Source organism: Zosterops lateralis, assembly GCF_965231275.1.
Source record: "Zosterops lateralis genome assembly, chromosome: Z".
Lineage (NCBI taxonomy): Eukaryota > Metazoa > Chordata > Aves > Passeriformes > Zosteropidae > Zosterops > Zosterops lateralis.
In genome coordinates this window covers 42,920,011-42,939,001 of record NC_139800.1, presented here as the reverse complement: position 1 = coordinate 42,939,001, position 18,991 = coordinate 42,920,011, and the positions used below count along the sequence as shown (strand labels likewise).

The 18,991-nt window shown below is 35.4% G+C and overlaps 1 protein-coding gene across 1 annotated transcript in view; it reads left to right on the top strand.

The window, feature by feature from the left end:
• The window catches only part of ROR2 (receptor tyrosine kinase like orphan receptor 2), a 137,480-nt gene that overhangs the window by 79,174 nt on the left and 39,315 nt on the right, over positions 1 to 18,991 (top strand). The window contains exon 2 of the mRNA XM_083884355.1: positions 11,579 to 11,656. Within this exon, the coding sequence (XP_083740481.1) occupies positions 11,584 to 11,656 (73 nt within the window). The 5' untranslated portion in view covers positions 11,579 to 11,583. The remainder of the gene's footprint in view (positions 1 to 11,578; positions 11,657 to 18,991) is intronic.

Genomic DNA, 18,991 nt, shown 5'->3' with positions numbered 1-18,991 from the left:
TTTCTCACTTGCATGTCATGAAAGCAGATGTTTTACAGCCACAGTATTTTTGATGACATAGAAGCAAGACTGACCATGTTATGAGTAAAAACCTCTCAATCCTCAGAGTAACAGTCAATCAGTCAGAGTAACAAAAAGGTGTCAAAGATTGTAGTTTGCAAAATAAGAGTTTATACATGTAAGATTCAGAGCTCCTCAAGAGAAGATAAAACTTTGAAAGTGCACTAAACTTGTACCCAAGTGTTCGTACAGAATATCAAAATGGCAGTATGACAGCCTTGAATGTTGGGGCTGAAACAAAATACTATTACAATGGTTAAGTCTGATCTTGTGACCAGTTACAGTTATTAAACTAGGTAATGAACAGTGATAGTGGGAGGTCAGGAAGTTTCTTCCTGGTATAGGGAAACAGGTGAGTTAGGTGGGAATTGCTACAGGCCTTGAGCCTGCTTGCTAGTGGATGCATGTTTGGGCTGTCTGCACTGCAGGGTTAACAAAGCTACTGCTTGCTTTGCCTTCAGGCAGGCATAGCGGCCAGGGGTTCTTGTGCACACTTATGACCATGTTAGCTATTGTCAGTGAGACACTGACCAAGTTTTCATTTTGTTCTTTCATTGTCCACTCACTGAAAACAGTGTGTATCCACATCTGGAAGCATTCTGAACATACTGTTTTTCATCTCAGGACTCTACTCTTGTTTTATTATTTTTCTTGAGAAGAACATAAGCAAAGAACATGCCATCTCTTTTTGTCCAGAAGACTGTTGCTTAGCTCTGTTAATTAAATAACAAAGAGGAACCATAGCAAAGTCCATTTAACCATCTGAGCTTTTTTCACCCTTCTGGAGAAGAAAAAGTAGTTTAAACAAAAGCAGAATGAGAAGTGGGAGTTTCTTTCAGAACAGACAAGGATTATGACTTCACTGTATGCATTCAGCTATAATACAAGAAGTCAAACAGATGCTGCAAGAATAAGATATTTCCAATGTAGACTGGACAAGACCTGTCAACAGAAATAATCTGGGGTTTAGATATCTACTCTCAAATGAAGAGATATAAATATTAATTAAATTTTACTATTAGTGTTTTTTAAATAACCTCATACTGGGAAATGTAGAAAAGCCTACTAAACAAATGAATGACATATCTTAGAACTTCCAGTTAGAATAAATTTTGCATTTTTCAATGGCTTAAGTATAAGTTGTATGTTAGTTTCTTTTACATCCTGGCACACTTTCTCATCTTTTTCCTCCCTTTTCTAGTCACAGAGGCAAGTATTCACGCATGTACATGCACATGTGCGTGTACAGTAATGTTTAGCTACAACAATATTTGATCTGGTCAAAAGTGCTGGGAGTGCTCATTTGTGACCTGCCTGGCCACACCAACTACATATCAACTTTCTCTCTCCATACTTGCTCCATGGTCATTAGAGCTGTACCTTTTATTGGGGGAGAGGAGTTAATATTTTTTGGATATACATACCATAACTAATTACTGGTTATAAAGAGCACATCCAGTGGAAAAATCTGAATTTTAAACTCTTGATCTAAAAACAAAGAAACATTCTGATTAAGAGATGTTTCCCCTCTCTGACAATTGAATCTGGTATATTTAACTTATTCTTTTACTGGTCATGATCAAAACCAATAGTATGAAGTAAAGTTTACTTGTGATCAGTTCCTTCTCTTTGATTTGATATATTAATAGATAACAGTATATGATGTTGATTTTAGCAGCGTAATTTTGTAAAATTCCTTTCTACTCTGACTTAGGGCAGACAAATCTCAAGTTTCAGATAGCTAGTATATAGTATTCTATCTACCTTGGGTCTTTAATAAATAATTGATGCTTTGTGGTAGGAAAGACTGTGAACATCTATTTGTGATAGTTGGTGGTAGAAAAGAGCATGACCATCTATTTCATGATTTTATTGAAGGATGAATAATGTCCTATCATTGGCTCACTTGCCAGATGTTCTGCTTAGGTGTCCAGATTTCTCAAATTAGTATCAGCTGATAGTGTTTGAGAATTAATTATTCTTTGGTTTTCACTGTATCCTCTTGGTCAGGGAGATGTTTATAATATTTACCATAAATAATACAAAAATACTCTGATTAATATGAATGGGCTATTTACTCTCACTATTTTCCAGAGAGGAGAGGGGCTAGCTGTAACCTCCCTACCATCAAAGACTGATGCTGCAATTCCTGCTTTTGAAATAAAATTACAGAATGAAAATGAAACAACCTGCAGGAAGGTTTTTTGCACTTAGGATTGTTCCTCTGCTGTTGTCAATCCAGTCAGAATAATTATTAGAATAGGTAGTAAATTCTACTATATTCTGTTATACTTGGTAGTGATCTGTGCTATTTTTATTTTGCCTCTTAGGCTGAGGGAGATTATCATTGTTGTTTAGTTTCAAATATAGGAAAACTTTTAAGAGGGTGCTTAGAAATAAGCCTATTTTCAAGTGTTTCTCTGACTCAAGGTGTTTTCCTGAACTGAAGTATTAAATATTTCAGCCTAAGGCTGCAAATGGGACTGGCATTTTTGGATTCTATGCTTTTTTTGGTCTTCTTTCAGAAAAAAAATAACACTGTGAAAATCATCGTTTATTCCAGTTGATGGAGCGTTATACTCATAAATCATGATTATTTTCAACCTTTTGGTTGAGATTATTTTGTTTTCACAGCCAGAAGCAGTAAAATAATCAATCATGTAATAATGCCATGGATAATTATCATGTTGCTTGGTGTTCTTTGAGCTACTGCAGGTGTGTTCAGAGCCTCTACTGGTTGTGTTTAAACTGTGATTTTACAACTGAGGTGGTGAAGAGCTTTGGAATGTACCCACAATTGCTTTACTTTTTTTTTTCTTTTTTCCCTAAAGCATAATGCACTAGCAACAAATACCACTCATTATGAAATCCATAAGTACTTTCAGGGTTTTCTTCTATGATTCAAAGCTTTTCTATGCTCCTTGGTATATTGTTTCCAACTGTTTAGCATACAATTGTACAGAAAAGCTGTGTTTGTGATAGCTAGTAGACTTAGTTACATTTCTCCTAAATTAGAAATTACATTGAAATCCATTTGTGGCTTAAGAAACCTCAGGTATTTTTCACTGTAATACCATGGAGTTAATTTATACTTATTAAACACTCAGAACAGTTTTATTATTTTAATTTGTTTCCAAGTAGAGCTTTATGTTTTGCTTTTCTTGCAAAACTGGGACTCTGGGAGACTGTGGAGTTTCTCTGTCACAGATTTGTCTGAAATTCTGTGGTGAACTGTAATGATATAAATCACAGCTCTCTTCCTTCTCTTCTCCGTCTTAGTTTCTTGTTTCCAAGCTGCTCCCTTCTTTGTGCTGACTGAAACACTCATGCAGCTGGGCTGGGAACCACATCAGGGAGCTAACCTTTTCCCCTCTCAGCCTCTGGGCAACTGAGGTACAAAAGATTAAGGGATATTTACTGCAGACATGAGATTCAGGTGCCCACATGCTTTTGAAAGTCCTGGTAGACATCTGTCTACATCTTTTGGCATCGAATTCTTTTCTAATCTGGCCTACGGTGGTTTGGCCAGGACTTTGCTGGCCTAAGCACTAAGAACTGAAAATAGGATTTGGATAGTCCTTCATCATGTAGACTGTGTGCTGATAAATGTTCTCCACTTTGCATTGTAAAATAAGAGGATCTGGACTTTATTGTAACTTTATCAGAATATTTTGGCTGTGAATTAATGGAATAATTTGTAATCCAAAGTTTAGCATCTTCAAAACTTAGTTGCACACTGAAAATGTTGACTTCAAATGAGTATCTTCTTTTCCATGGGTCCTGTTGGTTTCACTGTAATGTTTTGACAGCTGTTAGTTAGGCTTCTTCTGTGACTGAAATCTGAACAAATCTTTATCTCTGGTTTGTCTCACTAGCATTTCTGAACTCTCATATTAAGTGGCAAGTAGGAGCTGCAGGAGGAAGAATCTAAGTTATTTAATAGCTAAGATCTATGATGAAAGTTGTGCAATGAAAGGACAAAGATTGACACTGCAATTGAAAATGCAGCCGTGTAGTTAATGTAAAATATGCTTTAACAGTATGAGGTGTTAAACTAAATCAAGGTATTCATTGAAGTCTGCATTTGAATCCCTGTTAGTAATATTTTAAATGACTTATCTGATTTCTTTCTTCTCATATGACTTCATGGTACTTACTAAGGCACCTGGCTGATGACTAAGAAGATAAACTGCATCTTCAGTATACTTTTTTCTGTTTTGAGGGTTTGTTGCAGCTCTGTGTAAAAATCAAGAATCATTCCTTCTCTATAGTTCTGTGGTGATGACCAGCTGATCTTTTTTACTGTGCTTTAGAGTGGTTTGATGGTAGGTTAATAAGAATTATTTAATTAAATAAAGAAATTCCTGCAGGAACATCATGAAGCTTATAAAATGATTTTTTCATTATGCACTTAACAACAAGTGTTCTGAAACAGACTGCTAGTCTGTCTTGTATCAATCTGTGAACAAACATTCACAGCAATAGAGATTAGGATTATATGCAGATTCCTTCTTTATGCATTTAAGTGACAAAATACAGAATTTTGAATTTATCCTAATGGGTTTGAGAAATGAGTTTTCACTGTGCAGAACGAAAGTGATTTGATATGTATGGGTTTTTAAAATTTTATTATAAATGGATGTATTTTCCATCCAAATAATGATACTCTTTTTATTGCTACAGATCATAAACCTTGTATCTGCCTTTGTCTTGTAATGTAGTTCCCACGTTTTGCAATAGAATGTTTTTCCTCATCCTTAGGGAAATGAAAGCATTTCAATATAGCTATTAGGTAAAATAGAAAAAAAAATAGAGAGGAAAATTCATGCTAATGAAACAAGATGTTTGCTTTAACTAGGAATGCTTATGAATTGTGGGAATGTATTCTGTATAACTTAACCCAGGCTTTTTAGAAAGGTTTCTTGTCTGTGTTATATACCAGCTCTCTGAAGGTTCTGTGACTTCATGGCTGGTGTTGCTTTTACTTGAAATACACTTTTTAAATGTTATTTTGGTGTTATAACAGAGCAGGGTCAGAAGAGCTTACTGCTTTTCTAAAAGTTTCATGGTGAGAACTTTTTATTACTATGAATTTAGCTGAAAGTAATTTTGAAGAATTTTGGATGGCCAAAGAATACATTTAATTAGTTAACATGCTAACCTATGAACAGTATCCTTCACAAGCTGATAACTGGCTAAGAAGTGACTGTTTTGCAGACTTCAACGTTGTCTCAGTAGAGCAACTGCAAGAGAAAGTAAAGGTTATTTCCCCCACCTTCAGCTATTTTTATGTGAAGCTGCAGCAGTTAAGAAAGTTAAGAAACATGTGCTGTGAAGGTTCTAATCTGCCATCACTATGAAAGGGGTGCACTGATTTTGTGCTACAAACTGCATCTTTTGTAGCCTATTCACCACCCTTTACAGGTCTGCCAAGCCCACTCTGCAATTGGTTGCCAGGGGCTGCAGATGTTGGAAAAGAGAAATTTCGATGAAAGGCCCTGATTCAGCAACCTAAGCAGCCTGCCTCCCCCAGCCAAAGTAATCAGATTGGGAGCTGAATCAAAGGGTACAGTGGGCCCTTTGTTTGGGAGCTCCAGAGGCTAGTAATTGACAGAAGGTCAACAAAGTTTTATGAAGAAAAGAACAGAATATTAGAAGGTATTAGTCTGAAGAGAGAGAGTTTGGGATTTTTATGTTGTTGGAAGAAAGTTAGAACCTGAGTAAAAAGTTACAGCCATAGGAAGCAAAGGTTGCATATTGATGTTTAAATCTGAAAATAGTTTCAGCTACAGAAACAGGATTATTGATGAGTGGAAGAAATGTCGGAACAAAAAATCTGCAGTTCCGCTAATTGTAGACATGTGCAATTATTAGTGTTGAAGGATTTATTTGTAAGGTTAGGGATTTAAAATTCAATGGTAGAGGGATGGTTCATTAATAGAATCACAAGATTGGAAAAGATCTAAAGAAGCTCTGCTTAACTTGGGAGAAGAAGTGTCTATCACCTGTGCACTATCATATAAATTAAACAGTTGCCAGATCTGCCACGTTGGAAAATTTCATCCACTGACACCTCTGTGTTTGATGAATACTCATTCTCTGTCCATAGCTAATCTTCTTCAGACCAAGCAGACATAGTAATCATTGTGGGTTTGATTTTCTTAGTCATGTTTTGTAGACTATTTTCATGGTGCTAGTCATTGTATTTTAGTTTTACTCTTACTCTCATCCGTCTTGAAATGGAATATAGAAAAATGGGAGAAAGTAATCTAGCCCCTTAATAGCTTTGAGCAAATGAGGAAGATTACTGCTTTTTATGTGTTCTGTGTGAAGTCTGCCTTATTTGCAGTACCTTGCAATTGTTGACTTACGTCTGATTCTAATCAGTGTCAGCCAAGTCAATGCTGGCTTCTATTTTAGTTATTACTCATCTCTCTGCTTGATCGTAAATGCTTAGAAATAACTTCTTTGTTCCATTATTTTTCCAGGAATTGAAGCTAAGCTGATAGCTCTATAATTCTCTGGCACTCCTTTTTTTACCCTTTTTAATAAATAATAGGAAATGTTTTTGCAATTTCTCATCTTTTAAGATCTTATCTGTGCTCTGCAAATAGTGACAGTTAATATCATTGCATGGTATTGCATCAGCCAGCCCTTAACTACTCTAAATCAATCAGGTCTACTCTGGCTGAAAATACCTGAATACTGTTTTTCTCATTCTATGTAAGACTGAGGCCTTGGTTTGTTCCTGGTATCAATTATGGTAAACCTCTCCTTATGACCAGCATTTTGATGAAGATTAATGTGTTGTTTTGATGTCTGCTTATGGCCATGAGCATTTTGGAATCTGTTTATTACACTTACCTCTCAAGTAATGAGTGATCTGCAAAGTCATAACCATTTCAGAAGAAAAAATTCACCTCTTTTATGATGACTGGTGTATACCCTGTGAGTTGATACTGTGATCAGCTAGGCAACTTAGTTTTCAAAAGTGTAAAAGAACCTTCCTGTCTCAATAACACTGGATATTTTATTTTGTATTTTGTTGGCCATTGGTGCATAAAATAGAGCAGTAGGCCGACCTGTGTTGGATCTTGTCAGTAAGAAAGTTATCCTCATATTTTCAGGAGAAGTGAAATTAAAAAATGAGTGATAATTATTTATATACAAGTGGGAAAAGAATTTTCTGTATCACCTGTTTCCTTGCTCCAGTTTATTATGTAAATCAAAGGAACTGAATGCATTTTTACAAACATGCAAATATGCAAATTCAGCAAAAATATAGATTATTATATTTATTTTAAATATGGATTGTCTTTTGTAGTGTGATTTTCCATAAGTTGAAATGGCTTGCTTTACTGCCTTCAAAAGTTAAGAAATAATTTTTGTGTGAGTGAGCATTTTTAAGGAGTTACTGTTTACATCATCTGCATTTTACTTCACTGTGTGTTCCCTGAAAAGAGGATTAATAAAGTATTCCATTGTATCTGGCATGTGGCACATCTGGCATATACATTGTCCCATACTGGCCATTGGCACTCAGGCTGAGTTCTGGTTCTGTTGAAGTCTTGTCTGGCCATGCAATGTGCAAGCAGGGCAGGGCACTCATGATCTAGCCTACCTCCCATTCCCACTGCAAACATAAATTAAAGAAGTGGGTCTTCAGAAATAAACTGTGATACACTTAATGTCTGTGGAGGGAACATAGGCTAGTGAAAAGTGAGAGAATAACCATACAGGAGCAGATGAGAGATCTGTGCAGTGCTGTGTCTTGGTTCTGATGGTAGCAAAAAAGGAAATGCTGAAGTAAAAGTGTAAGACGAGATCTAAGTACCTAGTACTACTCTATGCTGGGTATTTACCAAGCCTCCAGCCATTTTTAAACTCAGTGACTAACATGCTCACACAGGAATTCTGTAAGGTAGGTCTCATAGAACTTGTCCAGTCTCACCTGTAAGTCACATGAACTCTACTCTCAGTCTACTCTGAGAAAACTTACCTTGTTTTATCTTTGTTTTGAAAATGATTGTTGCTATTTTTCCTGCCATTTTTACCAAGACAGTCTCTCCACTCTGTAGACTCTCACGACTCCATAGAGCTTTATGGTCATAGAACTCAGCCATCTCCTTGTCAGAGTGACAAATCCTAGCAGTAGTACAAAATTTGGTTTATAGTAAATATTCTCACGTCTCTGAAACTCTTCCAACTCTTCTATAGACTCCTTTTTGAAGTGAGACAGCACACAAAGAGAGCATACTTACTGCCAGAGTGAGTTGGTGAGATCACATGTAAGGTTCAATCATTGAGAATTTTTTCCTTACCAGTTTTTAATAACAACTCTATGGTGAATTGCTGTTGTTCTTCCAGTTTTGTGTTTTGCAAGTCTACCTCTTTTCTTAGTGTTGCATGACAATGCTGTATTTGTTATAAATATTAAAAAAAAGATGTGACTGTCTGGTATCTTTGTGACATCTATAATCAGTTTAGGGTTTGTTTTTTTTCCCCTTCAGGGAGTGGAACAGCACATGAACAGTCTTCCAGGAAAAGATACCAAAAGTAGGAAGAAAAAGCAAAATGGGATACCATTATGGAAATATTGATTAAATGAAGTGAGAAATGGGAACTAAAAATCAGAAGTAGACAGGACCATAGTTGTGTAGGTGTATTCAAACAATGATAACTGCAGAGAGTTGGTGATAGGACATGATCAGGGTGCATGTGTATTCAAGAGGAATACATAGCTCTTTCCTTTAAGTTCTTGACTTCAGAATTTTAAAATTCTGTTAAGTGCAACAGCAAATGATGTTATTTTGTTATGGTGACTTGCTGGTTGTCGCTATTGTGTTTAAAACTTAATTTTTCAAATTAGTAATAACTTTTTGGTGTTTTAAGTTGTGGTAGAGGAAACTTCAGGTTTAAAGTTTGGAATTTACCATAAATGTGATTGAAATGGAATTTTGCAGATTGCAGAAAATATACATAGATGTTCCTTTCTTAAAAGCAAGTTTAAGTGACAGATCTGATTTGTATTTATGATTTGCAAAGTATGCAGAGGATTTTAATTTTTACTTTGCTTAGTTCTGGAAATTTTGATGATAGGTAGCATCTATGCCACCTATTGTAATTGTTCTCTAGTCAAGCACATCTGAAGATTAGTATTTTTTCCAGACAGAAGCATATCAAGAATGAATCACATAAAACTATTACTGGATTTTTTTCAAAACAGCAAATGCTTTTGTTTCTTTACACCTTTCTTCTGAAAAATTTAATTAAGAGATATTGGTTTAGGAAGGAGAGATGAGAGAGGAAAACATTTCTGTGTTCATTTATCTGAACTTCTAGTGTCTTTTTCTGTTGTGAATCCCATGAGATTAACGAAGAAATGGAAACCACTATTTTGAAGTTGAAGATGTGGTATTAAACCAAAAGTGCCACTCAGATCTCAGGCAGCCTGGAGTCTGGATAGCTGAATATTAAGCAATCAAGTGTCCTTAAGAATGGGTTTGTAATAATGTTCCAACCTGTGAATTCTGGTGGGTTATGATCACCAGAATATGATAGGAGCAGGTACTTCTGGACTAAAAAACTAGTTGGTTTTCCTACTCTTCTTCTTTCTTTGGCTGTCTCACCTTGGATTTGTCTTCCTCGTGGCCAGTAAATGCTGCTGCCCCTTCTAAACCTCTTGTGTGACACAGAAAAGGTCAAGCAAGAGCAAGGGATTGAGGTGAACTTGTCTTGCTGCCCCCTGGTAAGAACAAGATGTGACGTATCTCTGCTGAAATTTGACAGAATATGCCTGTCATGCATTCACTACTTCACACTGAATCAAACAAATCAACAAAGTTTCTGTACAGCTAAAAATCAGGCACTAAGTCTGTACCACGCCTGCAGGGGTGTGAAGATGCACTGTGTCAGGATTTGCAGTGGCAAAGGTTGGCAGCAGCCAGCTTGGCCACCCATCTCCATTTCTCCCTCCTGTCTGCAGGTGAAAATTATCTGTCATTTCCACTGGCCAGTGCTGGGAGTGACAGAAGATGTAGGATGTCTGCCCAAGCCTTAGCTGTTCCAAATCGAAAGGCTGTGTTACCAAGGGTACACTACCATCTTCACCATCGCTCTAATTGTGGTGTCTGAGACTGAGCACACAAATCAAGAGGAATCTGTACTTGAGGAAAAGAACCTCGAGAAATGGGAGATAAAGGAAGAAATGAAGTAGTGAGAAGGTGATAGTACTGTGACAAAAGAAATACTTTCAGACCCAGCTATAAAGAATGTCTCTGATTTCTGTGTTTTACACAGAAGTAAAGTTAAAGGCAATTCAACTGAATCTGTTCTCAAAAAATGGGTCAAAGAAAAAACAAAACAAAACAGAAAAAAAACCCAACCAAAACAACCCAAACCAAACAAACAAAAAAAAACAAACAAAAGAAAAAGGGAAAAGATTCTCAATTCTTCTGTCATAAAATGAAATAAGATAGAGATGAAGTTACTTGTATTCTCCTTGTGTTCAGAGTGGTGTTGTAGTTTCAAGGAAGGGTAATGGGAACAAAAGGAAGAGGGAGAGTCTTCTCTCTAGCTTCATTTCACCCAAAACAATACCATTAAGACCCCTAATAGATCTACAATAAATCCCAGATCTTTCACTTTAGATTTTGATGACCTTAGATTTGCATACCTTGGTGATATGCTAAGGATGTAAGGAATTTTGGATGACTGAATATAAATTAGAAAATATAAAAAATAGGGGGTGCCATTTTAGACATTGTTTTAGTTAAAGCATATCTGTACTGTTATCTGAGTTAGGAGTTCAGTTCTATTCCTTACCTAATATTTTTAAAAGTGAGAGCAAATAGGTCTACTTCTGATTTATAATGGCTGGAGTTTTGCAAGACCTGCAAATGCAAAGAAACTGTCTGCAGTGTGCTAGCTTGTACTGATATATTAGACGCAAAAAGGACCACATACAGAAGATGTCTATCCATTTCCTCACCGTTTGAAATCCTTGGAAAACAGTTCTTATAGTTTCATTTCTAAATATGTCTTTTAGGGATGAGGCTGAGAATAGGATAAGAAAGTCAGTAGTGGTGGTGAGTCTCACCTCTGGAGATAGAATCTGAATTACCATAATGTAAGTTTAAAAGCAAGTTTATGCCATTTGTAACTGTGAGTGTCAGTAAAGCTCAGGTGATGCTTAATTTGCTAAGCCAGCACTGCTTCCAGGAAATGTTTGCATTCTGTGTGAATTTTATTCTGCTAAGAACTGGAATGTAGTTTTTAATCATTTCTATTTTGCCAAACACCAAGTAATCCACAAAGTAGTTATTGCAGCATTTTCTAATCTACAATGGATAAATCCTGACCTTGTTGATATGTGTTTCCTGTGTGCTGTGTTTCCTATGTGCTCCTCTGGAGGCAGAATATGGACTGATAGAGTTTGCTTGACTTCCTGTTACAATGCTGTCTTACAGAAAGGTTAGCTCACCACCTCAATTCAACAAAATCTTTTTTTTCTTTGCAGGTGAAATGGAAATTCCAGATTCAAATGACCCCTTAGGTCATGTGGGTGGACTTGAGAGACCAATTCCAACACCTAAAGGTAAAATGAGTTGTAATTTCATCAGCCTGCTTAAGTATAAACATTCTTCAGAAAGGACCAGCAAAATCCTCTTATTGTATGTTCCCTATATTTGTCAATTAATATAAACCTGTAAGGAAGGCAACCTTCCTTTTGTGAATTAGTATTTCTGATTCTAAGCAGGGATAGCAAGGTTAAAGAGGTCTATACAAGTCTATAAAAATTAATTTTGAAGTATGTTCAGTCCCCCCATATAGAGGGGTTAGTAATTTGATCTAAACACAGAGTGCTATTACCTTCCTGTCATATTTTATTTGAATTTTTTTTTGCCATGAAATTAATTTATTTAATTTTGTTTAATTTTGAAATTAATTTTATTTACTTTTGCTACTTAGCATTTCTATGTAAATGTTAAGTATTGGTATCTTTAGTTTGAGGTAATTAAATCTAGCCCATTACAGCACAAGAATACCTACTTTTTAAGTAGCTCTGAGCATTAATGCCCTGATTTTTTTCTGTCTGTAGCATTAGCATTTATAGTTACTTATTAGTTAATATAAATTTTACGACACTTTACCACTTAAAACTCTAGATCCAAATGCTATTCTTGGATCTGAGGATGCACATATTTACTGCAAATTTTGCTTCTAATTGCACTTTGGTGCAACTTCCTAAAGCAAGACAGTTTCAGTATTCTGCCCAAAGAATCATATTTTCTCAATTGTGTACCAAGTTTATCTCTTTATGGATGCATTGCTGTAACAATGTCAACTCTTATCCTAAGGAAAAGTGTCATGTAATAATGTCAGCTTCATTAATGAGCGCACGTTGAAGTCTGTGGAGATCTGTGGTATTGACCAGATGTTCTTGTAGTTTGTCTTTCAGAGGAACATAAATTTTGAGAGTACTTTGGATTATAGTCTCCCTTCTTATAGATATCCAATGTTATCTAATCCTTATTGTCCTCTTGAATACTATTGAGATTTCTTACTCTAACTGTGCATATTAGGAGGTTTTTAATGAATTTTTCCTTTAAATTTTGCCAGTAAGTCAGTAAAAAAATATGTGTTTCTGTTTGCATATATGTAACCACTTGCTACTTATCAGCATGGGACTAAGTAAGTCCCTCCTATTTGGAAAGATGACCTGGTATACTCCATTTCTCAACTCTTTGCTGCTTTCTGAAACTGCTGAAATATTTTAGAAGTATAGAATTTGCCATGTATTCTGGGAATAAATTTTAGTAGTAGTCATTCCTGTCAGTAACACTGTATTACTATCAGTGGTTTTAGTCACACTGAAGTACACAGTATTTTTGATGAAAAAGGGCCAGATTTTAACTTTTAACTGCATCTGATAGGCTTGTTTGCCTGGCAAGTTGGTCCCACTTTTCTCTTTTGTTATGTCTGAACTTTTAAGGCTACAGACATAAAAGAGGGTTGTTTCTTTTTTTCATGTGACAGAGCTTGGTTAAATTCTTGCTGAAAAAGGAGTTCCAGTTATTTCCTTCTTTTGCAGAACCACAGGCAATACCTGTCTGAGGAAGTAATTAATCACATCTACATCTCAAACATTTCTTCACCATAAGAATTGTATATTTCCTTCAGAAATAAAAAAAGGAAATAAAAAAGAGCCCCATGTTCTTAAATTATTCACTCGTATAGAATCATTTGTTAGTATCTAGCATGCCTGGTTTGTAAATGGCTTCATTTTGCTCTTCTTTTTTTTTTTTTTTTTTTTTTTTTTTTTTATTTTTTAATGTGGGCGCAGAATTCTCCATACAAGCAAAACTAGTTGGAATGTTAGCCCATGTGCCTCTGTGTCATAGTAAGATATCTTATCTGATTTTGTTACAAAAACACACTGGACAGTTCTACTTCAAAATTTGGTCGTATTGTTGAGGCCATTAGAAAGAGCTCTTCAACTCTTCCATCACATCAACCTTCTTTCTTATTTCAGAAAACTTTAGTTATTCTGATTTGCTTGTAACCTCCCATTTTTAAATTTTTGTTACTTTACAATAGACTCCAAACAGGCATGGAGATAACCAGCTTTAATAATATCCAAATTAAAAGCCACTTAAGAAGTACCAAGTGTATTAGTCATCCTCTTCTCCAGAATCTTCCAGAAGTCCTGAGAAATGATTCTGTTGCCAAAGACAAAACAAGTTTAAGCAAGGTATTAATAATGTGCATTTGGAAAAATGTTGCAAGTCTCTTCCTACAAGTGAACTTCTGATAGTTGATGAGAAGGGACAATAACTTGGCTGGGCCTTTGTGGAGAATTCATTTTCCCTTGTTTCCTTTAAATGAGCACCTGAATGACTGAAAAACACTGTCTCCAAGCAATGTTTCTCTGCAAACAGTGCAGAGCAGTGAGTGTTTGCTGTAGAAGAACTTAAGCCTGCTTTGGAATAAAAATAAAACATTTGAGGACAATTCTCCTCTCAGTCCAGTCAGTATTTGCAAAGATGATGGTTTCCTCAATCGTACTTTCAAGAAAGCCTCGCTTGGTGTCTTCCTCTTTTGCACAAACTCTCTAACATACTCTCACTGGGTCCTAAAAATCCACTCATTTCGGAGGAGAGGACAGCGTGAACATTGTGACAGCATTTCAAGGCTAATTCTCTTTCATTCCTAGATTGGCAGTTGTTCATTCCTTGTTCCTAAGGACATTTGAAGAAAACGTGAACCAAATCAACTTCTTTTACATTTCTAGATGGATTTTTGTACATTGAGATAAAAGAACAGGATGAAGGATGAGATGCAAATTGCATTAGGCTGTAAAGGTATCGGATTCATCTAGAAATATTGTGTGGCAGTATAAAATACTGTGGTTTCCTTAACTACTCATGTATTTTGGGAGACCTGCCAACATCCCTTCCATTTTCTAACCTGGCTCAAATAAACGGTAAATCGCTTGTCTTTTTATTGGGATTAAATAAAACAGAGAGTGAAGAATGGGGGAGACTGTTTATGATTTAGGAAAATGTTTCATGCAAGAAATTGTGAGTCTTAGACTTCAATCTCCCCTCCCTTGGTAGTTTGATGTTTCTCAGTTTATTTGGAGTTCTGATTTACATGTGGAAGGAGTCACACCTTACTGGACTCCCATCACCTGCAAAGATGTTGTGTCCTCTAAACTCATGTACCTGCAACAATGTTCTTATACACACCTCTAGAAAGACATTATTATTTGAATTTCAGCAACTTTCACATAATTTTTCTCTTATTAACAGTCTTCACTTTTACAAGCCTAGGAAACTTGGCATCTCTTGGATATTCTTCGCAGATTACCTGTCAATTTTGTGAACACTTTATGCTTAGTACTGCGTTCATTACACAGTAAATTTTGGAACAGTGGTGTCTTCCTCAACATTCCATAAACTAAAGTACACATCCTAGGCAAAAAATTATGTCCTATTGTGGGAAAATATGACTTTGCGTATGGTGGAAATATCATTAGTTTAATTACTCAAAATATCATCCCCAAACCCTTTTGTGTTGGATATGTTTATATTAGTCTTAAAATTCCAGGGCAGAAATTTGCCATTTGAAAGAATTGGGGTGAGAAAGATCATGCTGTTTTATTTATACCTAAGAAAAGAGGATTATTTGGAGACAAAAATGAAAAAAACCTGGGAAGGCATTAAAAAAAGAAAAAGCAAGATAGCTTAGGGAAAAAATCCCACATTGCTTTTCACACAAATCATAATATACATATTTTCATCGGGGTTTTGAACACTGGAATTTTTTATTCTATTAATCTGGAAATGGTCTAAATTTATGCAGCTATGTGGGAGAAAAAGTATTTGTCCTTTTTTAAAAATAGCTAATTTTAAGTTCTGAGTATCTCAAGCCAAGACTCTTGTAAACTGTGATGTGTTCTGTAATACCAAGCTGATGGTTTTATGGGCTTTTTTGACTGTCGCATAAAGTTATTTAAATAAATATATATGTCTTATGGAGAAATACGTATTCTAACAAGTGATAAAACATATACGCAATTATTATTACTTGGTCTGAAAAGACTGTTGTATTTCAGGTATCTAACAATTTATGAATCAGATTTTCCTTGCTTTTTCTCAAAAACTGGATATTCAGAATTTGTGTTCCTTGTGCAGGGCAGAAATAAAGTGAATCCACTTGGATAAGAGCCGAAGTGGATGATTATCTCAGCGCATCTTTATCTCAGGAATACAGAAAGATGTGAATCTCAGTGTAGTATCATAGATACTGACATTTAGTCCATACGTAAATTGTCAAATCACTTAGACTTCTCTTGCTCAACTTTCTGCTTTTGGAAAAAAAGAGTCATCCCATCTCATGAGGCTCCAATATTCATGCATGACTTGGAAGTTCTGAGATAAGAAGAGTTTTTTTTAAAAAATTACTATATCCCATTCATGGTTGCCATATTGAAGCTCATTTTAAAATAATGAATACATTAATTACTTTTAAAATCACATAGAAAAAAAAAGAGTAAAAGCAATAAAAAAATGAACAAGAACTAAAACTTGAACTGAAAACAATTAAGCCAGAATTCACATGATTTAAAGTTACTAAGGAGTTTTAAAATATTTTTTTAGAATGAACTTCAAAATCACAGCTAAGATCTTAAAATAACAAAAGCAGAGCAATCATTTTATATTATGTTTATGCCAAGAATAACACATATGGTTTGAGCCAATAACTTGGATATGTAAGTGCCAGAATAATGTAAATAAAACCAAGAAATATAATATGCATGTGAGGTCTTAGTGATAGTTGCACCCTTTAGGTTTTTTGTTTAATATCTATTCTTGTGCATATCTTGACAATGATTTGACACCCACTGGAAAAGCTTATTTTTATATTCTTGCCAAAACATGAATAATAGACCTGTCATCTTAATGTTGATCTGCTGTGGGATTCTGTTTGATATATTTATATCAAATTTATTCCATTTAAAGTACGAAGTACTGGCAACTTAACAAAGGTTTTTCTGAATATGAAAGAGTTTTGCAGGAATTCATGTCAGTCATTTCCCTAAGCTATGTTATTCATAGAGTACATAGAATATGATAATAAAACATAATACATAGATTAAGTTGCATTGTCCTCTCATAGCTTCTTGACAGAACAGTTTTTAATCTGATCAAGCAAAATAAATACTAGTATTGGTTGCAGAACATGTTAGAAACCATAGTGAAAGATAAAATTAGTTTACAGCATTGTTGCCTACAGCAAATGGAGAAATATCTACCAGATAGATTTTTCTTTTGACATAGTTGAACATGCCAAACATCACTGAAGGCAAAGGAAGCATTTTCCTTCATTTCAATGACCCTTGGAAACAAGCCAGAGTATAAAAACCAGTATATAACAATATTAATTTCACAACACAGAAAATTTCTGGACATTATACTTGCATTTAAAAAAAAAATTCTATTTGTTGTCCGTGTCCCAAATAAAATATAATTCTTTATAATATGACATTTACAATGGGACATTTAAAGGTTTGGCAATATGTAACAAGCACAAAATATTTTATAGAGAGTATTTATTCTCTGTTTCAAAATTATGTTGGTATTAGAAGAAATTAACAATTCTCTTCCAGTTTTAAAAAATTCTACTTGACTGATGCTTAACACAAAATACAGGACACAAATTAAATGCAAGTTCTAGCATTTTCAGATTTCATTTTCCTTTGTACCTGTCCAAATTAAGATTTACTAAGACAGAAGGGAGAACTACATTGGAAAACAACTCCATTACTTTGCACATTGTTGAGATCCTAATTTATCCTGGGAAAATTTGGTTTTATTCCCAAGCATTCCATCAAACTGGCATCAACACTGTGCTTGTGGTATGATGTACGTTACCAAAAAAGTAACTGCTGATTATCACCACAGAAATTAAATAAAGAAAACATTCTTTAGAACATGGTTGGTTAAATTTTCCACTTTGTTTGAAAGAATTGCAATTATGGGTTATCTAAAGTGGACACCAAATAACAGAGCAGCTCAACAAATGGCTGCCCGCTCTGTCATACAAATACTTCAGAATCAGTGAGTACATAAACATCACTTCTCGAAGAGGAAATGAAACCAGCAAATAGAGAGTGTGCAGTTCAGGGTGGGCAGAGGCAGAGAACAGGCCCTGAGCTGCTCTACTGCTCTTAAGCTGCACTGCAGAACTTTGGAAAACACAAATACTTCCAAGTTCATTAGGTTAAAATATGTCTTGTCTGGTTTGTAATAACAAGGTAATATAAAACACTGCAGAAAATACATGTAAAATTGCAAGACTAATGATGAACTAAAGCCAAATTCTGACCTGCAGGAAATAGATGCAGTGACACTGACTTCAGGTGAAGTCTATGAATTGCACTGGGTCTAAATTAACCCATAAATCTTTGGCATTGCTTTTCATGGTAATAGTTTTGTTCTAGTTATTATTAGAATCAGCTTCCTAGATTCATATGAAATATTTTGGATAGCTTAAAATATACGGATGTAATTGCTTCCTAGCTCTGTTTTAATTAATAAAACAGGAAGTTCTAACATGGATTTAATGACTCCTAATGAGTGAATTTATTGCATGTTTTCATCGAAATGTATTTGAATGTAATATCCATGACTATACCTAAAAGAAGACTCCCCAGCTGATTTTAAATCAGAAAAAGTGAAATAGTAATAAGGATTTGAGCAAGACATAAGCTGACCAATGGCCCAAGAACAATGTAGCCCTTTCATGTACTTGCATGTGAAGAGGAAGAAGTGTATTAAAGAGACAGACAAACCACAATTCCTGTCTATCATCTTATAGTGCTTGAATTGGCCTCACCTTTTAGACAGATCTTCTCTGATTCTTTCATTTCTTGGGTATCAGAAGCATCTCTGAGCCAGACAAATGTACCTCTGTGCTGGCTGCATGCTGGAAGAGGTCAAGCATCTTCTCAAAAATGGTGTTTAAACAGTCTATTTTGCCTCCCTTGTATGAGAACATTCACCCTGTCCCCACAACTGCTCAGTCATGGACCCACAGAACTACAGAACATTTCAGCTTGGGAGGTCCCTCAAAAGATCATCCAATCCAGCATTTCTGAGGAAAGAAAGCTTAGACAAACAATCTAGTACTCCATCCAAACATATTTTGAAAACCTTCAGTGATGAGGACTCTTACCATACGTCTAGGCAGTTCATTTTCCAATGAATGATTGTTCTCACTGTAAAAAATGTCTTTATTCTATTCTATGAAACATTTCCTGGCTACTTTCACCTATTGCCCTTTGTCTTCTCCATCTAGCTCCTTGTGACAAGTGTAGGTGCCTTTTAGGCACTGAGAAACTGTGATGATGCCCCCCTCACTGTTC